The sequence below is a fragment of the Anolis sagrei genome, chromosome X (assembly GCF_037176765.1).
Source record: "Anolis sagrei isolate rAnoSag1 chromosome X, rAnoSag1.mat, whole genome shotgun sequence".
Lineage (NCBI taxonomy): Eukaryota > Metazoa > Chordata > Lepidosauria > Squamata > Dactyloidae > Anolis > Anolis sagrei.
In genome coordinates, this window is record NC_090034.1 from 55299232 (window position 1) to 55324194 (window position 24963).

The 24963-nt window shown below is 43.9% G+C and overlaps 1 protein-coding gene and 1 pseudogene across 1 annotated transcript in view; both read left to right on the forward strand.

Moving 5' to 3' along the window:
- The window catches only part of PTPRS (protein tyrosine phosphatase receptor type S), a 214728-nt gene that overhangs the window by 131302 nt on the left and 58463 nt on the right, over positions 1-24963 (forward strand). The window contains exons 14-17 of the mRNA XM_067473477.1: positions 9906-10211; positions 13022-13215; positions 15768-15794; positions 20124-20241. Coding sequence (XP_067329578.1) covers positions 9906-10211; positions 13022-13215; positions 15768-15794; positions 20124-20241 — 645 coding nt within the window. The remainder of the gene's footprint in view (positions 1-9905; positions 10212-13021; positions 13216-15767; positions 15795-20123; positions 20242-24963) is intronic.
- On the forward strand, positions 12064-12180 carry LOC132782196 (U2 spliceosomal RNA; annotated as a pseudogene).

The following is a 24963-nucleotide window of genomic DNA, read 5'->3' on the forward strand; positions in this document are numbered from 1 at the left end:
TATATATATATATTCTTTTTCTCTCTCTCTGGCCCTTTCTGCATAAAGCGTTCTCTTCTGGAAAGACCAAATTCCCATTCACAAAGCCTTCCAGACTTGTTGATATGCGTTCCAATTTCACAACGAGGGAGACAGCAAGAGACAAAATGCTTTGAAGCCATTTCTGTGCCCAACAAAGAACTTACTGCATTTCCTCAATTCTATGACACATTTTTTCCCTAGATCAGTGATTCCCAACCTGTAGTCATGGACCACCAGTGGTCCGCAAGAACGAAAACATGGTCCGCGGCCTCACCATTACTACACCGTTGCCTCAAAAGCACATGGCAACGAGAACAACTGGTCTCGCAAAACCCTCTTCTAGTGCCGAGGAAACAGGGATGTTGGAAGGGGAAAGGCTGACTACCCAGAAAAGATTACTGCTACAGCTCTAGATTATTAAATAATGGTTTTCTGAGGGCGAACAGATGGCAACTACTTGATGGCATATGTTCTGTATCAGAAACTAGAGCTGATGTGGTCTATCCAAGACAATTTTCTGAAACAGCACCCCAAATAACCAAACCGAATCTAAAGTTGACCAAAAACTGATTTGTAACCCTTTTGGTACTAGCGTTGGAGAGTGGGCTCTGGTCAAAAAAAGGTTGGGAAACACTGCCCTAGATACACATATCTAAAAACAGGATGCATTTTAAAACTGCAGGTGTACCTTTTGTCCTTTTCTTGGTACTGAAATGGGGGTGCAACTTACCTATGGTGGTTTCCAATAGAAGAAATACGGTAATTCATTTTCTTTTTAAAATTCCATCCTGAGTGAGCTCTAAAATCCTGGGGACACAGAGAATCAACAACCAGCTTTTTGAATTGGCGAGAACTTCTGTTGTTAACACTCAAGGGCAAAGTACGTTTGTGAATTGTTCTGGGTTGGTAAGTTGAAAGGCTTACCAACATATTCTGTATTTCTTCAGTTCTAAGATTCACCCCCCCCCCCCCATATAAACACCTCTACAAATGGGGTATGCCTTAGAACAGTGGTTCCCAATCTTTTTTTGACCAGGGGCCACTTGACCAGGGACCACTTTTCAACATTAATACCAAAAGGGTTACAAATCAGTTTTTGGTCAACTTTAGATTTGGTTTGGTTATTTGGGATTGTTGTTGCTTATTCGTTCAGTCGCTTCCGACTCTTTGTGACCTCATGGACCAGCCCACACCAGAGCTCCCTGTCAGCCGTCACCACCCCCAGTTCCTTCAGAGTCAAGGCAGTCACTTCAAGGATACCATCCATCCATCTTGCCCTTGGTTGGCCCCTCTTTCTTTTTCATTCCATTTTCCCCAGCATCATTGTCTTCTCTAAGCTTTCCTGTCTTCTCATGATGTGGCCAAAGTACTTCATCTTAGCCTCTAATATCCTTCCCTCCAATGAGCAGTCGGGCTTGATTTTATTTTATTTATTTACTATTTATTTATTTATTATATTTCTACACCGCCATTCTCAGCCCGGGAGTGACTCATGGCGATTTACAGAACGGCACAATTTGATGCCCATAACAATATAAAAATAGCTAAAACATTTAAATATAGATAAAAATTCACTACATAATAACATCAATAAAAACATCATAAAACAATAAATCCTCTGCATTTCATTACCAGATCACTATCCAGTCGCGTTGTCCAGCCATTCCGAGATCAGAGTTTTCTGAAGTATGGACTGGTTGGATCTTCTCGCGGTCCAAGGCTGATTCAGAAAATTGCATTGGATAGACCACATCAGCTCTAGTTTCTGATACACACCATGTGCCATCCAGTAGTCGCTGTCTGCTCACCCACAGAAAATCATATTTAATAAGCCTTGGTTTTGCAAGACCAGTTACACTCATTGTAATGTTGTAGTAACAGTGAGGCTGCATACCATATTTTAGTTCTTGCAGACTACTGGTGGTCCACGGACCACTGTCTTAGAATTATGGGTGCTTAAATAGAGATAGCATCAAACCCCAATATTACTTTCTTTAAAAAACAAAAAAACAAAAGCCATTAAACTATACACTGTATTTTCTTCCGTTCTAAGATGCACTTTTCCCCCTATATGAACATCTCTAAAATGAAGTCTAACTTATAATCACCGGTGTATTTATGTCTTTTTGTTTTTGGTGGCAGTACTGAAATTCATATGCATGTTGGTGTCTTACAATGTGTAAAGATAAAGGTAAAGGTTTCCCCTTGACATGAAGTCTAATCGAGTCCGACTGGGGGTGGTGCTCATCTCCATTTCTAAGCTGAAGAGCCAGCATTGTCCGTAGACACCTCCTAGGTCATGACTGCATGGAGCGCCTTTACCTTCCCACCTATTGATCTACTCACATTTGCATGTTTTTGAACTGCTAGGTTAGCAAAAGTAGGGGTAACAACGGGAGCTCACCCCACCCTGTAGATTCGAACCACCAACCTTCCAGTCAGCAAGTTTGTGGTGGTTTAACCCGCTGCACCACCACAGCAGGTTAATATGTATATGTGTATGTATGTATGTGTTTGTATATAGCTTTTTCTGTTAGAGGTACTGAAATTTGTGTGCATCTTAGAATAAGTGGCATCTTAGAATCGAAGAAATACCGTCTATACCTCTCAAGACCAGAAATAATATCATCCAACTGATGCGCAAGGAGAAAGGCTAGACTGAGAGCCAACAACATTTGACTTTCTGATTACCTTCAGGGAAGTCTCAGATTAATGTTGCTGGTTTCACTATGTAAATTGGTTCCAGCTTTGCAAGTGGGAAGCTCTTTTTTGATCCGCTCTATGTATTTACTCGCCTCGCCCTCTGAGCCCAGTTTTCCCAAAGGGAGAGAAGAGGCACACAAAGACAGCTCCTGCTCTTTCACTGATAGTCCACCAACAGTAGTTGGGTCTCGCAGTTTACTCAGGACTGTTTTGTATCCCGTAGTACCTTTCTTCCTTTCTCCGTTCTTTTCCAAAGACTTGCGGTTTGGGACTAAGACCTCCAGTCTTAGACACAGGATTAGCCTGTACATCAGTGGTTCCCAACCTGTGTTCCATGGACCACCAGTGGTCCACAAAAACAAAAATATGGTCCGCAGCCTCACCATTAGTATGTCGTAGCCTTGAAACCATGCGGCAGCAAGAACAACTGGTCTTGCAAGAACAACTGGTCTTCCAAATGCCACTTACTGAGGCAACAGGGATGTCTGGAGGGGAGCAGCTAATTATCCACAAAAATTACTACTACCACATCAGCTCTAGATGATTAAATATGGTTTTCTGTGGGTGAGCAGATGGCGACTACTGGATGGCATATATTCTGTATCAGAAACTAGAGCTGATGTGGTCTATCCAATGCAATTTTCTGAATCAGCACCCCAAATATCCAAACCGAATCTAAAGTTGACCAAAACTGATTCGTAACCCTTTTGGTATTAATGTTGGAGAATGGTCCCTGGTCAAAGTGGACCCTGGTCAAAAATAGAGATTGGGAACCACTGCTGTACATAGACGACATGATGTTCTTTCTCTCTGACCTTTCATGCTGCCATCAGTCTCAGAAGCAAGAGACGCTTGTATGCAGATGATGCCCTCTCCTTTCTCTCTGTGGTTTCACTCCTCCTCTCCTCCTTTCCCCCCAAGTCATACCTGCACTGTTTGCTGCTTGTGCGATCTCTCCTCTGCTTTCCTTGTGGCTTCAAGCTGCGCATGATTGCCCCGCATACTTTTGTGCACCCGACCCATTCCCCGGCATGCGGCGTCCTACTCTGTCAGAGTGGCGATCCAGAGCATCAAAACCCCAAGATTATTTTCTTTTTTTAAAAAAAAATCCATTAAACTAAAGGTAAAGTATTATTTTTTGATATTGAAAAGAAATCTGACTTTTAACTCTTCAAGTACCAGAGACTGTAAACTTGGATATCAGTACAAGAAAAAAAAAATTCCACTGGGAGGGAAGGGGCGAAAATCGACCATTTGGGGAAAGTGGACGGACAAGTCAGCATCTTCTGCATTGATCTTATTATAGCAAATGGTATATAAAATACCATAAATAAATAAATCAGATATGTAAATGACTTATGACTCAACACTGAAAGCAATAGATTGGACATTTGCTGTTGGGTCTTACCTTTTAATATTTTTGAAAGTGTGGCCTAAGCATAGATTTCTAGAAGAACAAGTAGAGTCAGTGTTTGGGGGGGGGGGGGGGGAGAATAACTTCATTGCTTAATGAAGTTTTTAATGCTACCTTACTTGTATTTAGAGTAGTAGGTTGCCTTTGCTTTTTTTTTTTTAAAGTTCAATAGCCGATGATGTCCAGGCAATATATCCAACGTCTATGGTACCTAAAGGGTTAAAAAAGAGCAGATTGCATTGGTACGAAAGCTCAGTAAGGGGCCATTCTTGAGGCTTGGACAGTCAACTTTTAAAGCGGGTCAAAGAGTGCCCAAAAGGTGAGTACTGGCTGGTCTCAAGCCTATTCACAAATACAGCCCAACCTGTTGCCTCCTCCTCCTCTCCTCCGCCACGGCTCCACACACCTCCGCCACGCTTGATCTCCAACCCCGTCCAATGGGAAGGAGGTTACTGGCTCTTCCGAGCATCGACCTCACACCCCTTCGTCCTTTGGAAGTAAGCCTCCGCCTCCACTCACCCATTGATTCCCACAGGTTGGGCTGGATTGTGAAGGACACTCCATTCAGGTCCTCCTGCTGGCAAGGAGAAAGGATGGGATCCCTTCCGTCTCTCCCTCCCCTTTGCTTAGCCAGAGAGAGGGCAGCGAGTTCTTTTCGTCCCTCCCTTCCCTTCCCCACCCCACCCTTTGTCCACGTTTCCCATTGGGACAGAAAGGGGGTCCCCACACATCCCCTCACGTTGATGGCGTTTTTAGAAGGGTGAGTGAGCCGACCGCCCTCTGAGGCAGCAAGGGCCGATCCCACCGGAAAACAGGCTGACCAGAGCTATCCAGTGGAGAGGTTGACTTGGATTATGATGTGACCTGGGGCTGGAATGGACTCGTGCGTTTTCTTTTTTTTTTAGCATTGAATGCCTGATGTGGCTTTCAGGCTCAGGATCACCCCCAAAAGGGTAGGTGAGGCTTGGTCATACTCTGCAGTGGATTTCTTTAGCTAGTTCCTCTTCGAGGGGATGATGATGAGCCTGCCTTTTTACCAGTCTGAGCTTGAAGGTTGCTTCTAAAAGTTTAAACAGCTTCAAAATGTATATCCTACATTTTTTCCCCTAAGAACTATGCTAAAAGCCATTGTGGATGGCTTTAAATGACATTAGGCAAGGTTGATGGAGGAAAAGGCTATAAGTTGCTACCAGTCAAGATAGCTATGTCTTGCCTCCCAAATTAGTATTTTTATATGGATTTCTGGGAAGCGCCATCAAAGGAGGATAACCTCTAACTCCCAGTTCTCTCTCATCCATATTTGAAATCGCTTTTAGAAAGTCCAAATTCCCTTCTTGTGCTTCCCCTTTCTCCCTGAGGCCTCAGCTTCCTTCAGTTGCTGCCAAAGTAATTTGCAATCCCAAGTATGGAAGAGAGAAGGAAGATGCTTGCCCTTCCTAGTTGACTCAGACAAAAGCAAACTACTGCAATTTGTCTGTTCTCCATCGTTGATGATTTCTGCCGTCTTGACCGCAATCTGACATTGCCACATATCTCTTGGTTTTGATCTTCGAAATCTTGGAAAGTATATAATAATGACTGTTGCACTCCAGGCCTGGAAATACCTATGACTACCGCACTATGCAAGAGTCCAGGAATATAAGCAAACAATTTATTGTAGAACCCATGAAAAGCATATAAAAAAGCAGGAATAAGAAAGGAAGATAGATAATCCAAAAAGATTTAGCAACAAGTGATAACCAAACAATAATCCAAATGTCTCTTAAAGTTCCAGAGGTGACAAAGTCCAGGAACAGTCCGAAATCACAGGTATAGGATACGTCCACAAGCAAGAAGGTATAAAACTAGAACCGGAGTACATGAACAGGAACATTAAATACCTTCAAGGATATTAAAATTCCAAAACCAAGTCTTGACTCAGGCTTAGCTTCTCCCTCTAACATAGTGTAGCCTGAACTGCCCTTTAAGGTAAACAACTTGTTGTTTAATAGACACCCATGAAAGCTTTATGTCTCCCATGAATTTTCTCCACAACTTTCCCACATAATCTCTCAGACCAATGTAATCTATTTTTGGCTCTTGGTTTGTAAATGAAGACTTTTGTTGATCTCCGTAGTTACATGTGGTTTTTCCTGGGAACCCTCCTTATCATTCAGCTCTTCACTAGATTCCTTATCTGCTGTTGCTACTTCTGGCTCCTCTGACTGACCTTGAGGCCCTGCACTTTCTGAGCCAGTTTTCTCACAGAGAGAACCATCATTTCCCAGACCTGAATTTCCCAGACTTGAGGGCCCATCACTTTGTGCCACAGGAAAACCTACAATCATCTCTAAATCATCAGTTAAACCATCAGCCTCTGGCTTATCTGCAACAATGACCTCATGTCTTTCTTGGAAGTGTCTCCTAAACATCTGTCTGGCCCCAACTGGAACTCAATGTTCTTCTGGAGCAGCCTTTGCTCCAATGTTTGTCCATTCTTTATGGCAACTGCTGAGCCCTAGTCCCTTTGGCAGATCTGATGATTCATGGATTTGATTAAAAGATATTATCTCTAGTTCCTCCAGAGTGATTCTGTGGTCAACCTCTGTCTGAAGGTGACCATGGAGTCATGCTGGAGGACTAGAAGAACACTTCTTTCGGAACCTTGATGCATTTCTATGGGCAGCCTCTATGGTTGACCATAAAGCCGTCCCAAATCTCTTCCAATGCAATTCTGTGGTCAGCTTCCAGCAAACGTCAACTATATAGAGTCATGCTGGAAGGCCGAGAAATTCCTGTATTGGCAGTCATGGAAGAAACGGCAACCCTTCATAACACATATAGGGCTTTAAATGCTGAGTCGGTGCTGCAAACAGATCGGAAAAACGCACCAAACCAATTCAAGAAGTGAGGCAACCTGTTTCTAAGAGTCGCCTGCCGTGAACATCACAGGAGTGGCCTCATTTTCCGGTGAAAGCCTAATCTGAAAGGGATAGAGCACATCGTGGGAGTCCGAACATGATGCAGCTCAGCATGAAGAATCTTTTCATGCTAGCAAAGTCTTACAGAGGGAATCAAGTGAGGAGGGAGGTAACCTTACGGAGGAGATGCAGCAAACCGAAATGCTGCTGAGAAATCCATCACGAGTCTGACCAAGCCTCTACCGAGCCGAGCCGCCCTAGTGCTCTCGTAAGAAAGTCTTTTAAAAGTTAGCTGTTGTGGAAGGTAGGTAAAACAGACAACGAGACCTCTGGAAGCGTTTGCCTTATATTTTATGTACGACTTGAGATTATTATTATTATTATTATTACTATTATTATTTAGTTGCAATTGTTATTTCCCCTTCTTTTGAATTTCTTTTTTCTTAATGCAACCAGCTTGGTTTCGTTGCTCGGTTTTGTTTCTTTCAATATATATGTTCTTTATTTCTGAGTGGCTGGCAAAAGGGTCGAAAGACGTCACAATGTTTGGACGAACCCAGAGGAATTTAGGGAAGTTATGGGAATTTTGATACACGGCAGAGCAACGTTTTATTTATTGGTGGGGTAGAGTAGGTTGGAGATCTCCATTGGTTGGAAAGATCATATCCTCGCATCCGCAAAGACAGACATGGCTCCCGTCAAGTCCTGCTGTCTCAAATGCGGCTTCCCTTTCTCCCCTAGAGTTGCCAAGAAGGGAGATGTAGTTTTGTATGGCCTTTAGCCTTCTCTGCCAAGACTTTTGGTGCCTTTACCAAACTGTATTCAGCCTGTAGTATAGATGTCCCCCCCCCCCCCCCCGAAATCCTGCCAAGCTAAAGGGACAATGGAGGTACATTGCCTGGAGCGGATGGAGATTTATGTTGCACTCTAGCCTGGAATTCACCTTTACATTCAACACCAGTCAGAAGTCCAGTAGAATTAACTAAACAGTTTGTTGAGAAAAGCCAATATAAAAGGGGGGAAAGCCAAAGGTAATATGAAAAGCAATGGGAAAAAGGCATGCAAAAAGCAATAATCCAGATAGCACAGTTCTATTCAATGGTAAAAAGTACAGGGGGGGGGGGGGGAACAGGAAGCAAAAAATAGGCATAAAACCCAAACTAGGAATACATGAACTTCTTAAAAACATGACTCCATGAACATGAGTACAAGACTTTTCCAAAAATCCTAGACATGAATGTGGAACAAGACCCAAGATCCACATGGTAACGCAGCATTGCCTGAACTAGCCATTAAGAAAACAACCTGGACATAGCATATTATTTGAGAACACAGAAATGCTGGACCACTCTAACATCTACCATGTCAGGCTACGCAGTGAAGCCATTGAAACCCACAAATATGTGGACAATTTCAACAGAAAGGAAGAAACCATTAAAATGAACAAAATCAGGCTACCAGTATTAAAAAAAAACTCTAAAATTATAATAGTAAATAAATAAAACTCAAACACAGGGGAACTCCAGAGAAAAAACAACCAGGAACAGCTAATCAACAAAGAATTCCCCCAGGCAGTAACAGGGCACACCTAAAAACTGTCAGGCTATCAAATTCTAATCAAGGTGTCCAATTGAAACATTCACACCTGGCACCAACAGACAAGAGTTCTTTCTCCCACCCTGGACTTTCCACAGATATATAAACCCAATTTTCCTAGTTTCCAACAGATCTCACAACCTCTGAGGATGCCTGCCATAGATGCAGGCAAAACGTCAGGAGTGATTCCAGCCATGAAAGCCTTCGACAATACATTAAGAAAACAATCTTTAATTTAAGGACCACACAGCCATAAAGTCATGTCTTTGGCATCTGTTGCTTTAAGGATTTCTCACCTTGTTGTTTCTCACAAATAAACTGTGATCTCCATAATTTGGCTCCCTCCTCCTGGGATTGAATCTCAAACTCCTACTAACTGCAGGTGTGTTTTGGGAAAATTATCTCCCTTCCAATTCCTTATCTTCCATTGCTAAGGAACGACTAGGGGAAAGGTTCTCCCTATTGTCCGAGGCCACTGCATCTCCCTGTCTGCTCTGCTCTGAATCTGTTTCACTCCCAGGTCTATTCTCCCAGGCAGAATCCTGATCTAAAATCCCCTCATTTCCCTCACTGGAAAACCCATCAGGCCTCACAACCTCTGATAAAACAATCCCCTCATCTTCAGCCTTTGGCTGAATTGCAACAGTTTAAATATCTTGATAGACAGACAGGGTCTTTTGCTCATGTTAGTATGTACTTCCATCCAGGTAGTTGAGAAGATCACTAATATCTTCGTGCTCTTCCATTGGGATCTTTCTCCTCCTCCTTTTTCTTCACTTAGAGCAGAAGACACACAAATCTGGGAAGATGAGCAATTCTGCCATAATGTTTTTGATAGGAGTTGTTCCCAAATCGGTGGCAAATATAGCATTGAGCACTGTCAGTGCTCAAGGAGACTAAATGACCCTGCGCTGGCCCAACTTAATTTTGCATCTTTATTTGCTTTGTACAATTTGTGTTGCAGTACTTACTCCCTCTCAGTTTCTTTGGCTTCGTTTTGTTTTCCGTTTTGTTTTTTCGTTTCAAGGAAGCCTTCTTTTCCCTCCCCTTCCCCCTTTTAAATTTGATCTCCCTGGACCGAGTTTTGGTATGTTTCGTTTTTAGATTTCTTTTGTTATCATTTTTTCTTTTTTTCTTTTATCTTTCCCATCTTTTGTTTTCTCCCCTTTCCTCCCTCCCATCCTCCTCCTCCACTTTCCTCCCTGCCTCCTTCCCTCCTCCCCTCCTCCCCTTTTGCCCCGGACTCCCCTTCCTTATCCTGCAACCCGCAGAACCATCCGCCCCCCCTCAAGACGTAAAATGTGTCAGCACCCGATCCACGGCCATTTTGGTAAGTTGGCGGCCACCTCCAGCCGAAAGCCAAAACGGCGTCTTGGAAGGCTATAGCGTCCGCTACCGGGCCCTGGATGCGGAGGACGCCGAGCAGAAAGAGGTGAAGGGCATTCCTCCGACCACCACCCAGATCCTCCTGGAATCCCTGGAGAAGTGGAAAGAGTACCGCATCACCCTGGTGGCTCACACCGTCGTGGGGCCAGGCCCCGAAAGCTCCCCTGTTGTCGTCCGCACCGACGAAGATGGTGAGTGTTCCCTCCCTGTACTTTACACTCATGTGGATACAACCAAAACAAAAACACCAGCCAGACCAATGAGCCAACAAACAAGCCAATAGATCAGTATTTCTCAACCTTCCTAATGCCATGACCCCTTAATACTGTTCCTTATGTTGTGGCATCCCCCAACTATAAAATTATTTTCATTACTACTTCATAACTGTAATTTTGCTACTGTTACGAATTGTAATGTAAATATCGGATATGCAGGATGTATTTTCATTCACTGGACCAAATTTGGCACAAATACCCAATATGCCCAAATTTGAATACTGGTCGGGTTGGGGGGATTGATTTTGTCATTTGGGAGTTGTAGTTGCTGGGATTTATCGTTAACCCGCAATCAAAGAGTACTCCGAACTCCACTAACAATGTAATTGGACCAAACATGGGACACAGAACTCCCATGACCACCAGAAAATATTGGAAGGATTTGGTGGACATTGGCCTTGAGTTTTGGAGTTGTAGTTCACCTACATCCAGAGAGCACTGTGGACTCAAACAGTGATAGATCTTAATGAAACTTGGCATGAATACTCAGTATGCCCAAATGTGAACACTGGTGGAGTTTGAGGAAAATAGATCTTGACATTTGGGAGTTGTAGTTGCTGGGATTTATAGCTCACCTACAATCAAAGAGCATTCTGAACCTCTCCAACAATAGAATTGGGCCAAATTTCCCACACAGAACTCCTATGCCTTGAAGGGACTCGCTGGCGCGAGCCTCCCTCCAGCCTCACATGCTCTCCCTCACCCACACATGCGCACTACGCAGCCATGCGCCAAGCATGCCTGCTCTCCCCTCCCCGCTTGGTGTCTCAGAAACAGCCCTCCCAATCACAGTGGGGGAGGCGGGCTTTTGGTGGGAGTATTCACCGTCTTTTTCTAAAAAGGAAGAGAAGGACAGGTAGAGAGATCTTCAGCCTTCTCTGCCAAAGGGGTTCCTAAGACCATCAGAAATATGTTTTCTGGTGGTTTTTGGCAACCTCTCTGAAACCCTCTCACGACCACCCCCCAGGGGTTCCAAACCCCAGGTTGAGAAACGCTGCAATAGATAGATTGATCTGTTTATTGATTAGTCCATATCAACAATAAAGGACAAAAACAAAAATATACAGACAAATGAACACTAATCACTATCCTAAAACTCCTGTAATAGTTAACTAAAATAAATTAAAACACAATAAAACTTGATTAAATGATAATTTTGGTAAAATGAGATGAAATTACAAGATGAAACAATAATAAAAACAACAACACTTTAGTGAACTCAGAGCGGTTTACAACATACACAGATAGGCAAATATTCAGTGCTTTTAATACAGTGGAATAACAATGAGATACAAATACACAGAACAAAAGTAAAGGCTTCCCATTTCATCTCCAGCTTTCTGGAGGCTGCACTCAACTCTGGCCATGGGGAGGTGCTCTTGTTCCATTTCCAAGACGAGGAGCCTATTGTCCGTAGACACCTCCTGGTTGCGTTGCCAGCATGGCTGCATGGGCGCCATTATTACCTTGCCGCCAAAGTGGTACCTAATGATCTCACATTTGCATGTTTTCGAACTGCTGGGTTGGCAGGAGCTAGGGCTAACAGCGGGAGCTCACCGTGACCTACGGCTTTGAACTGCCAACCTTTAGGTCAGCAGATTGAACAGTTCATCAGTTTAACCTGTTGCACCACCATGACCCCAAGCAGGGTGAGTAGAGTGGTGGGTTTAAAAGAATCAGTTGGAGAATACAGATAAGTTTATTGCCATGACAAGGGACCCCTTTTGTGAGATAAAGTGATCTCAGGTGGGTGGCTTTTATAACGAATTTGGCTTCTTGGCCTTTTGGCTCAGATCAAATGTAGTATCTGTTCTTACCAGTTGAACAACCCTGTATATAACACCCCAGTCAAAATACACAGTGTCACAGAACTGTCCCAGCCCATCCACCAAAGCAAAACTGTACAAGACTTTTTTCCTTAATATAAAAAAGAAACTATCACTAGAATCAGAGAGTTGGATGAGATCCCCAAGGGCCATTCAGTCCAACCCCTTTCGGCCATGCTGGAAAAGCACAATCAAAGCCTCTCCTCCTTCCCCCCCAACTGATGGCCATACAGCCTTCCAGACATTAGCAGATGTGTGAAGAAATGGAGCTATAGAATCGTAGAGTTCAAAGAGTCTCCCAAAGGTCATCCAGTCCAACCCCCTTTTTCCATAAAGGGGGACACCATCAAAGCCCCCTACAGTTGACCATCCAGCCCCTTGTTTAAAAGTCTCCAGAGAAGAAGCTTCAATCGGACTCCGAGGCAGTGAGTTCCACTGATGAACAGCTCTCCTTTCCTGTCATAGGAAGCCGTGGCTCCATTGAGTTCTAGTCTCCAGGGCACCTTCCTCTTCTTTGTGACATCCAGGATACATCCACTAATACAACATGATCTACGACAATCATCCTCACTACAAGTAGCCCCCTGTCACTCAACATATACTACGTATACCACAGCAGTGCCTACTCTGTGAGCCTCACATTCTGTATCTTCACATTTATACACCAGATTCCATTTTAAGCCCAGACAAAGAGATGTTGCCTTCTCCCGATTTAGTCCAAGCCTTTTATTTACCAATTTTGCTGATATTTTTACCCCACTTTTCAAGGTAAAACTTATGATAAAAATGTCCCTATGTTTTTGAGAGCTCGTTCGTATGTGCACTTTTCTTCTCTTGAGGCTGAACTGTGGCACCCTGTGTTGCCTCCCTTTCCATCTCTTCCCCAATCCTTCATTGCAGTGCCCAGCGCCCCTCCTCGCAAGGTGGAAGTGGAAGTTCTAAACTCAACAGCCATCCAAGTCTTCTGGAGCTCCCCGGTCAAGAATCGGCAGCACGGGCAAATCCGTGGCTACCAGGTCCACTTTGTCCGCATGGAGAACGGAGAGGCCAATGGTTTGCCCCAGATCAAGGACGTGATGTTGGCGGATGCTCAGGTGGGTTTAGCATCTAGCGATGGATTTGTGAAGACACTTCCTTCTCAGGTTCGCTTTCTGAGGTATCCTTTTCCCCTCCCATTCATAAGTCATATTATGACATTCCATGCATAGTGGGCATTTAGGTATTTATTTATCGTGCCAGAAGTGAATTAAGGGTACAGTTATAATGTATTTAAAAACACAAAGTTACAACCTTGGCATTATGCTAAAAATCCTTTGACCAGAAGCTGGCCACTTTGGTGTGGCTGTAAGAAGGTCCGCCATTATGCATGTGGCAGGGTTCAAACCACGTTGTAGTAAGCGGCGTGTGGTTTGTTGTTCTCCATACCCGCATGTCGTGGACTCTACTTTGTAGACCCATTTCTTAAGATTGGCTCTGCATCTTATGGAGCCAGAGCACAGCCTGTTCAGCGTCTTCCAAGTCGCCCAGTCTTCTGTTTGTCCAGGGGGGACTTCTCATTCGGTCTCAGCCACTTTTGGTTTTAGCCTGCCGCTTTTGGACTGTTGCTTGCTGAGGTGTTCCTGCGAGTATCTCTGTAGATCTTAGGAAACTATTTTTTTATTTAAGGCATTGGCATTCTGGCTGATATCCAAACAGAGGATGGGCCAGAGATGTCGCTGCCTTGATCCTTTCATTACAGGCTGCTACTTCCTGATGGATGTCAGTGGGTGCGATACTGGTTAAACAGTATAATTTCTCCTACGGTGTTGGGCATAGACATTCTGTGACAACGCGATATGTCTCATTAAGAGCCAAATCCACTGTTTTAATGTGATGAGATGCATTCCACATTGGACATGCATATTCAGCTGCAGAATAGGAAAGCGCAAGGGCAGATTTCGTCACTGTGTCTGGTTGTGATCCCCAGGTTGTGCTGGTCAGCTTTTGTATGATATTATTTATAGCACCAACTTTTTGCTTGATATTTAAGCAGTGCTTCTTTTAAGTCAGAGCACGGTCCGGGGTAACTCCCAGGTATTTGGGTATTTGGGATGGATGAGGAATCAGCTGGTTTTCCCTGTAATAGGCAATAAGAGCACCTAAGGTTTCAGAGAGCTTCTGTTCTACCATCTCAAAGCTCCCTGCTTGAGCAGTGATGGCACGATCATCTGTCCCTTCTGGCTGTTGCTAGAAGTGTCATAGTGGGCATGACACTGACAAATGGTGCTAAAGCGGTGGCAGGAACTGCAAGGTTTTCTTGTCATTTTCCCATATTCTGTGGGAAAGGAAGGAAAAGGTATTTCAGTAACCAGGAATCAGAAGATCAGTCTATTTTGTGACCCCGGGTACCATTAGTGTATGAGCCCTATATATATTTATATATAGGTTGGCCCTTAGAGTAACATTTTTTTAGTATTTACATGTTTTGGTACCAGCATAGCTCCTGTGTTTGGGAATCTGGCGGGTACAATTGCAATGGCGTATGTAAAGTTGGGAATGTGTGAAAATAAGGATATGAACCTACATTTAGTCCCAGCTGTTGCACTGTTTATTATTATTATTATTATTATTATTATTATTATTATTTGAAACACAACAAGATGAGTCCACAGCAGACACTCTGCTGGCTGTTGTATTGGATCACATGCTGGACACACGTCAAATAATCTGCATGTAAATAATGCATGCAGATCCCAATATGGTGGCCTTTTGCAGCTGGCAGATGGTAATCTTGTCTGTGCTGATTGTGTTTAAGTGCAGGCCAAGGTCTTTAGGCACCTCACCCAGTGTGCTGATCACCACTGGGACCACCTTTACTGGTTTGTGCCAGAGTCTTTGCAATTTGAACTTTAAATCCTCATATCGTGTCAGCTTTTCCAGTTGTTTCTCTTCAATCCTGCCGTCACCTGGGATTGCAACATCAACAATCCATAAATAATAATATTTATTTATTTATTTATTTATTTATTACCCACCTTTCCAGGCGGGTCACAACCTAGCAAAAAATCCACTATAATAAAATTCTATAAAATACACATATTAAAATATTATAACATATATTAAAATACACAAAACAAAGATTTAAAAAAAGGTAAACACAAGACGTTAGTTTAAAATTCATAGTTAAAATGGACTGGGTAGGCCTTCCAGAAGAAATGGATCTTCAGGTGTGTTTAAATTTCCAACATGTCATTCAACTTGGTATTGTCTACTCCAACTTGGATATAAGAATCCGCCACCTGTGGCATGACAGGTCCCATCATCTCCTGACATCAGGGTACTTATGCAGGCTGTAGCAGATCAGTTCTGGATGTGTTGGACCGAGGACCTTTATTAATTGAAAGCGTGGTTGCCCTTCTTTCGGGCTGAAAATATGTGAGGACAACAAGTTTGCCACTCTTTAGCATTGCTCTTATTAACCAGAGCCATTCATTCTAACTAACGCCATCGTTTCTTGGGCTTCTCTTCTGCTTGTCCCAGGAGTCCGTGGGCCCTTGGAGGCCACATTTCCTTTCTGGGTGGCTTCTCCCCACTTGCTGTCTCTGCCTTACGCCTTTTCTTTCTTTCCTTCCTTCCATTCCTATCCGCATACCCTTCTCTTGCTCAGTGGGAAACGGACGACACCGCAGAATACGTAAGTACAACGCTCCTCTCCTGGGGCTGTTTTGCCTCTGCATCCTTCCCTTTCATTGATGTGATGGTGTGAAAGTGTCGTTGGTTGCTTTCCCCCTCCTCTAATCCCTCCTGCCCTTCTTTCCTCCAGTGCTTTGTCCCATTTTTTTCTCACCCTGGTTCCGCTGAGTTTTTTGCAGCATACGTTAGCAGTGAGAATGAATTGGGCTGCCTCTAATGGTGCACCTTTCTGTCAAGACTTGTACTCCAATTCCCATCTTCAAAGGCATTTACTCTGGAGAATCAATACAGTTTGACACCACTTTAACTCCCATAGCTCTGTGCAGTCGTCTTCTCAGAGTTGTAGTTTGGTGAGGCACCGGCCAAAGAAGGCCATAGAGCTTGTAAAACTGGGTTGCTGTGAGTTTTCCGGGCTGTATGGCCATGTTCCAGAAGCATTCTCTCCTGACCTTTTGCCCACATCTATGGCAGGCATCCTCAGGCAAGTAAGGTTTATATATCTATGGAATAATGTCCGAGGTGGGAGAAAGAACTCTTGTCTGTTAGAGGCAAGTGTGAATGCTGCAACTGGCCAGCTTGATTAGCATTGAATGGCCTTGCAGCTTCAGAGCCTGGCTGCTTCCTGCCTGGCTGAAACCTTTGTTAGAAGGTGTTAACTGTGCCTGATTATTTCCCATCTGGAATTCCCTGTTTCTGAGTGCTGCTATTTATTTGCTATCCTGATTTTAGAGTTTTTAAAATACTGGTCACCAGATTTTGTTCATTTTCATGGTTTCCTCGTTTTTGTTGAAATTGTCCACATACTTGTGGTTTTCAGTGGCTTCTCTGTGTAGTCTGATATGGTGGTTGTTAGAGTGGTCCATCATTTCTGTGTTGTCCAATAATATGCTGTGTCCAGGTTGGTTCATCAGGTGCTCTGCTATGGCTGACTTCTTGGGCTGAATTAGTCTGCAGCACCTTTCGTGTTCCCTGATTCATGTTTGGGCAATGCTGCTGTGTTTGGGGGTCCTTTTCTAGACTTGTCCACAACTGCATGGTATACAGTAGACCCCTGCATATGTGAGAGGATTCCTCTTGTCCTTTGCTGAACATTGCATGTGTTGGATTTTCTTAGTGGGTGTGTAGATAGTTTCTACGTTGTGTTTCTTCCTCAGCTTCCCTGTGTGGTCAGTGGTTCCCTTGATGTATGGCAAGGACCCTTTTCCTCGTTTGTCTTGTTCTTGGCTTTGCAGCTCTTCTGATGTCTTTGGTAGAGTCTCCAATGGCCTGTAGAGCCCAGTTGAGGTGGTTTAGTTCGCCTTGGAGGAGGTGGGGTTCGCAGAGTCTTTTTGCACAGTCTGCCAGGTCTTTAATGGTACTTATTTTTAATAACCTGGATGATGGTTGACGTTTTTATGTACATATGTATCTATCTGTCTGTGTGTGTATGTTTTCTGTAAACTGTGTGGCCCAATTGTTGACTGGGTTTGCAGATGACTAGGGCATCTAGAAAAGGCGGTTTGCCTTCATTTTCTTTTTCCATGGTGAATTGGATGTTTGTGTGGATGCTGTTGAGGTGGTTCAGGAACTTGTTGAGTTCTTCTCCATGGATCCAAATGGTGAAGGTGTCGTCCAAGTATCTGAATCATAAAGTGGGCTTTTTTGTTACTTTTTCCAGGGCTTGTTTTTCAAAATGTTCTATGTAGGAATTTGTTATGACCAGGCTTTGAGGGTTTCCCATAGCTACTCCATCATTCTGTTCATAGAATTCGTTGTCCCACTGGAAGTAGCTTATGGTGAGGCAATAGTGAAACAGGGCTGTGATGTCTTCTGGGAAATTTTGGTTGATTAGTGCGATGATGTCTGTTATTGGGATCTTGGTAAATAGAGACACCACATCAAAGCTGATCAGTATGTCATTGGTATTGAACTTGAGGTTGCTGATTTTTTTCTATGAAGTGGGCTGAGTCCTGGATGTAGTGTGTAGTGAGCCCAATACAGGTTTGTAGCTGTGCAGCCTGAAATTTTGCCAAGTCATATATGGGGGATCCAGTGACACTCATGATGGGTCTGAGCGGGATGGAGTCCTTATGAACATCATAACCTCTGAGGATGCCTACCATAGATGTGGATGAAACATCAGAAGAGAAGGCTTCTGGAACATGTCTAGATAGCCCACAAAACTCACAGCACCCCAGTGATTCTCCCCATTTATTTATTTATTGTGTCAGGAGCAACCAGACAGTTGTATTACATTTTTAACAAAACAAACAAACAAACAAAGACAGAAAAAACACAAAGTTTGCAACTTGTGAGTTTGGTAGTTGGTTAAATGTCCTTTGACCAGTATCTGGCCACTTGGAGTGTCTCTGTTGTTGCCGCAAGAAGGTCCTCCATTGTGCATGTAGCAGGGCTCAGGTTGCATTGCAGCAGGTGGTCAGTGGTTTGCTCTTCTCCACACTCGCATGTCGTGGATTCCACTTTGTAGCCCCATTTCTTAAGGTTGGCTCTGCATCTCGTAGTGCCAGAGCGCAGTCTGTTCAATGCCTTCCAAGTCGCCCAGTTTTCTGTGTGCCCAGGGGAGAGTCTCTCATTTGGTATCAGCCATTGAGTGAGGTTCTGGGTTTGAGCCTGCCACTTTTGGACTCTCGCTTGCTGGGGTGTTCCAGCGAGTGTCTCTGTAGATCTTAGAAAACTATTTCTTGATTTAAGTCGTTGACGTGCTGGCTGACACCCAAACAAGGGATGAGCTGGAGATGTCACTGCCTTGGTCCTTTCACTATCGGCTGCTACTTCCCGGCGGATGTCAGGTGGTGCAATAGACAGTGTAGTTTCTCCAGTGACGTAGGGCGCAGACACCCCGTGATAATGCGGCATGTCTCATTAAGAGCCACATCCACTGTTTTAGCATGGTGAGATGTGTTCCACGCTGGGCATGCATACTCAGCAGCAGAGTAGCATAGCGCAAGGGCAGATGTCTCCACTGTGTCTGGTTGTGATCCTCAGGTTGTGCCAGTCAGCTTTTGTATGATATTGTTTCTAGCACCCACTTTTTGCTTGATGTTCAGGCAGTGCTTCTTGTAGGTCAGAGCACGGTCCAGAGTGACTCCCAGGTATTTTGGTGCGCTGCAATGCTCCAGTGGGATTCCTTCCCAGGCAATCCTCAGGGCTCGGGATGCTTGTCTGTTCTTAAGGTGAAAAGCACCTGTCTGTGTTTTAGATGGGTTAGGGATCAGCTGGTTTTCCCTGTAATAGGCGGTAAGGGCACCTAGAGCTTTAGAGAGCTTCTGTTCTACCATCTCAAAGCTCCCTGCTTGAGCAGTAATGGCACGATCATCAGCATAGATGAAGCTCTTTGTCCCTTCTGGCAGTGGCTGGTAATTTGTGTAAATGTTGAACATGGATGGAGCAAGCACGCTCCCCTGAGGCAGGCCGTTCTTCTGTTTCTGATATCTGCTTCTCTGGCCCTGGAACTCAACAAAAAAGCTCCTGTTCTGTTCTGCCCATGAAAGCCTTCAACAACTTGTAAAACTATCAACAAGTCCATAACATAGAGCCATGGTGGTTCAAGTGGTGTCAAAGTGCATTAATTCAGCAGTGTAAATGCACCCTTTGTCAATCATCAGGGCAGCTGAGAACAGTAGTGTTGCCCTGGAATCTTCAACAGTATAGCCATACAGTCTGAGTCTGTACTCTGTCAACCTCAGAGGAAAGCAGTTGCAAAAACCTTGCCAAGTAAACTCCTTGAAGTGGCCATAGGCTGGAAAGCAGATAAGAAAATGAGAACCAAGAAGCTGCTCAAACATTAAGGCCTTCAATGACAACTAGCCGTTATCTAGTACTGCGGCTTCAATGGTATAGAATTGGGGGGGAAACAGGGTGTCCAAGAACCCAAACTCCTGCTGTCGTCTTCAAAATAAAAGCAAGTGAAGGGGAGAAAGGTTGAGAAGGAGCATGAAGACAGGGCTGGGGAGGCTTTAATCTGCTTGAAGCTTGCAGGGTTTTTTTCCCCCCTCTGAGAGTTTTAGGACCCTTTGAAGGACTTGGCAAAGCTTTTGATGGCAGAAGCGTTTTCTGTTGAGATAGGGAGAAGGCAAAAGGCCTCTTCTGGCCGCATGCTTTGCTAAACGCAAAACGAAAAATATGTCTTTTAGTGCTAAAACGAACCTTTCCCTCCGCCTTTCCTCCTTGGTTCCTTCTAAAAAAATTTGGTCTCTTCTAAAGAGTTTTGTTGACATCCTGCATGCTTCACGGTGGTGGTTCCTGTCGTGTCCCCCCCCCCCCTCCTTCCCGGTGGCGTCCTAACGCCTTCTAATGTCTGTCTCTTCCTTTGGGACTTTGTTGTCTGCAGGAGATGGTGATCGCAGGGTTGCAGCCAGAGACGGCCTACTCCATCACGGTTGCAGCTTATACCATGAAAGGAGACGGCGCCCGGAGCAAACCCAAAGTGGTGGTGACCAAAGGGGCAGGTGAGTCTCCTCCAGGGATCACAGTCGGGATCTCGCTGGTCATCAGATTGCGAAAGATGAGAGTGAAATGGGTTTCAAAGGTCAGCAACTGAAGACCCTAGGCCAAAACCAGCCCTCAAAGATTAAGATTTACCAGGTGCTGTAGTTTTCAGCTATGAATAGACCTTTAAAGGGTTTAATTGTTTATTTTCAATCTCGTTAATATATTTAATTCTGTTTTAAGGTTTGAATATTTTTAGGTCTTAAATTGTTTTATCAGTTTTATTGTAAGCCGATTTGTTCTCTCTGTTAGGGAGGAAAAGTGGGGTACAAATAATAAAAATATTTATTTATTTGTTTATTTGTCGTGTCAGAAGTGGATTGAGGATAAAATTATAATGTGTTTTAAAAGACACAAACAAGGTTAAAATTATGCTCGATTTCCTTCGACTTGAACAGTGGTTCTCAGCCTGTGGGTCCCCAGGTGTTTTAGCCTACAACTCCCAGAAATCCCATCCAGTTTACCAGCTGTTAGGATTTCTGGGAGTTGAAGGCCAAAACATCTGGAGACCCACAGGTTGAGAACCACTGGACTAGAAACTAGCCACTTGGAGTGCCTCTGTTGTTGCTGTGAGAAGTTCCGCCATAGCTTTGTATCTTGTGCTGCCAGAGCGCAGTCTGTTTAGTGACTTCCAGGTATCAGCCACGGACTGAGGTTCCAGGTTTGGGCCTGCCACTTTTGGACTCTTACTTGCTGAGGTGTTTCTGCGAATATCTCTGTAGACCTAAGGAAGTTATTTCTTGATTTGGGTTGCTGGCTGATATCCGAATGGAGGATGGGCCAGAGATGTCAATGCCTTGATCCTTTCATTACAGGCCGCTACTTCCCAATGGATTTCAGGTGGTGCAAAACAGTATAATTTCTTCAGTGGTGTAGGGCGTAGACATCCTGTGATAATACAGATGTCTCATTAAGAGCCACATCCACTGTTTTAATGTTATGAGATGTATTCCACACTGGGCGTGCATAGTCAGGAGCAGAGTAGGAAAGCGCAAGGGCAGATGTCTTCACTGTGTCTGATTGTGATCCCCAGGTTGTGCCAGTCAGCTTTCGTACGATATTATTTCTAGCACGCACTTTTTGCTTGATATTCAAACAGTGCTTCTTTTAAATCAGAGCATGGTCCAGAGTAATTCCTGGTATGTTGGTGTGCTGCAGTGCTCCAGTGGGATTCCTTCCCAGGTAATCCTCAGAGCTTGAGGTGCTTGTCTGTTCTTGAGATGAAAAGCACACATCTGCACTTAATATGGATGAGGAACCAGCTTGTTTTCCCTGTAACAGTCAGAAAGAGCACCTAAAGCTTCAGAGAACTTCAACCATTTCATAGCTCTCTGCTTGGGCAGTGATGGCACAATTATCAGCATAGGTAATAATAATAATAATAATAATAACTAAGTCTGTGGAAGCACATGCTACAAAGTTCTTTCTCTCTGTTAATAATAAATATTAATATTATTAAGAAAGTATTATTATTATTATTATTATTAACTGAGAAAGATGTTTGTAGCCTGTGCTCCTGCAGACTGTATTCCATCCTACTGACCAAGTAGATCTAGTCCACAATGACTTGTGCTCCTCCTTGCTCTTAGGGTGCATGCACACTGTTGAATTAATTCAGTTACACGCCACTTTTAATGGTCCTGACTCAGTGGGAGGGCTGTCATTTAGAGGGCACTCTTAGAGAAGCCTAAAGATCTCATAAAACTCCAAATACTATGATTCCATAGCATTCAGCCAACATTAATATAAAGATTCACTTTCAAGCTTGGATCTACACTGCCATAGTCTCCAGTTTCAGCATGCAGATGATCTGCATTAAACCAGACAAGACGGCACTGTGGACTCATACACTCCGGATCAATGCAGTGAATCTGCATTCTAGATCCATCCTCAATGTCAAAGGTATTTCCAGATTCGTTTGCCAGATGAACACTGCTGTGTCTTTAACTCCAAGTCGCAGCTGAGAAAATTTCAAAGTCACAGAAGCAGATCATGTTCCAAAGGCACCTTGGAACCAACAACCAGCCAGGGAAGCATCACAAAAATCCGCAATGCCCCCTGACTAAAAATACTCCATTGCAGAAGAGTAGACCTTCTGTTCTAAGTTTCTCTATGGGGACGATGAATCTCTTTTTTATTGTATCTGGGGTTGCTTTAAAGGCGTCTATTCCAACTTTGGTCCTGTACTGCAAGAAAGGCTGGGTGATACTTAATTGATTATTAAAGAAGCAAGACTCTGACACTTTGGAAATCAGCCTTTATCGGTCTATCTCTACTGGTAAAACAAGGATTCCATTACAAGGACATAAGTTCCTTCTAAAACTTAAGAGGAACATCTTTTTTATAAGAACTATCTTGCAGTGGAATGCAGGAGGTGAAGGCCTCATAACTCCAAAGGTTCTTGGAGGAAACCAATTAGCTGGATCCATCTCAGTCTGGTTTCAGGCCTGGCTATGGGAGAGAGACAACACTGATCACCTTGGTGGATTATCTACAAAGAGAGCTAGACAGGGGGAGTGTGCCCCTGCTGGTTCTCGTGGACCTCTCAGCAGCTTTCAATACTATCAATCATGGTATCCTTCTGAGTCATCTTTCTGGGATGGGAATGGGCAGCACTGTTTTGCAGTGGTTCTGGTCCTTCCTGGAGGGTTGGACCCAAATGGTGGAGCTGAGGGACTCCTCGTCAACTCCTGGCCAATGGGGTCCCTCAAGGTTCAGTTCTGTCCTCCATTCTGTTTAACATTTGCATGAAACTGCTGAAAGAGATCATCCAGAGTTTTGGAGTTCGATATCAGATTTATGCGGATGGCACCCAATTCTATTACTCCTTTCCACCAAATGTCAAGGATTCCGTCCTGCCCCCTAAATCAGTGTCTGTTATCAGAGATGGACTGGATGAGAGCTAGTAAGTTGAGGGTAAATCCAGACAAAACAGAGGTACTCCTGGCCAGTCAAAAGGCAGATCAGGGTGTGGGGTTACAGCCAGTGTTAGACGAGGTCGCAATCCCCTTGAAGACACAGGTCCGCAGTCTGGGGGTGATCCTGGACTCATTGCTGACCCTGGAACCCCAGGTGTCGGCGGTGGCCAGGAGCACCTTCACACAATTAAAACTTGTGCGCCAGCTGTGCCTGTACCTTGAGAGTCCAGAGTTGGCCATGGTAGTACACACCTTAGTCACATCCCGTCTGGACTACTGCAGCGCTCTCTACATAGGGCTGCCTTTGAAAAAAGTTTGAAAGCTTCAACTGGTACAGAGATGGGCAGCCAGATTACTAACTGGAGCACCATACAGGGAGTGAACAACTCCCATGTTACGGCAGCTCCACTGGTTGCCGGTCCACTTCCGGGGTAAATACAAAGTGCTGGTCATTACCAATAAAGCCCTAAACAGTACAGGCCCAGACTATTTGAAAACCGCCTCTCTGTTTACAAACCAGCATGATTGATGCAGTCTGCAGAGGAGGCCCTCTTCTCGGTTCCACCCCCGTCTCAAACGCAGCTGGTCGGAACAAGAGAGGGGGCCTTCTCTGTGGCCACTCCTCACCTCTGGAACTCCATCCCTAAAGATCTAAAAATGGTCCCCTCTCTCATCTCGTTTAAAAAGGTTTTAAAGACCTACCTGTGTAATCTAGTTTAGGGATAGGAGGAAGATTAGCATATTTTCCACACATCCTCACCTTGGACATTGGATACTTACCTCAGCTCACTGTTATGATATACTATATTATACTTTTAATATATCGTGTTTTAATTGGTCTGACCCTTTGTGTTATATTATGTTTATTTAGTTTATCCTTAGTTAAGTTTGGTCTTCTCTTTCATGTTTCGTTTTGATTGTTGTTTGTTTGTTCTTGGCATTGAATGTTTCCTGTTTTGTTATACTTTGGAAACCACCCTGAGTCCCTTTGGGGAGAGAGGGTGGATTATAATTAAAGTATTATTATTATTATCTTAGAAATAAAGATAATACTATTATTTATTTATTTATTTATTTCAAACATTTGTATCCTGTCCTTCTCAACCCCCGAGGGAGGACACAGGGCGGCTTACAACCGGCAACCATTAGATACCAGAGCAAAGTTGAAGGACATTTCAAAGTCAGATATTATATCAGTTCCCAACCTGTTTTTGACCAGGGACCGCTTGAACAGGGACCATTTTGACCAGAGACCACTCTCTAACATTAGTACCTAAAGGGTTACAAATCGGTTTTTGGTCAACTTTAGATCCAGTTTGGTAATTTGAGTGCTGATTCAGAAAACTGCATTGGATAGACCACATCAGCTCTTATTTCTGATACAGAACATATGCTATCCAGTAGTGGCCATCTGCTCGCCCACAGAAAACCATATTTAATAATCTAGAGCTGATGTTGTCTATCCAATGCAATTTTCTGAATCAGCACTCCAAATAACCCCAGGAACAGTCCTTGTATCTACACTCAAGCCTCACTCTCCCAACTAAATAGAACAAACTACAGTCTTCCTGATGTTCCTGTATCACAGCTCCTATCAGCTCTAGCCATGATGTCTAATGATGAGGAATATGGGGATTGTAGTCCAGCACCTGAAGGGCCACAAAAAAGGACATGGTGGGCAGGATTTGGCCATTTTGACATATGCATAATAGATTGAAACACAATATGTGTGAGTCTCTGGCAAGAACATGGCTCAGGCTATCA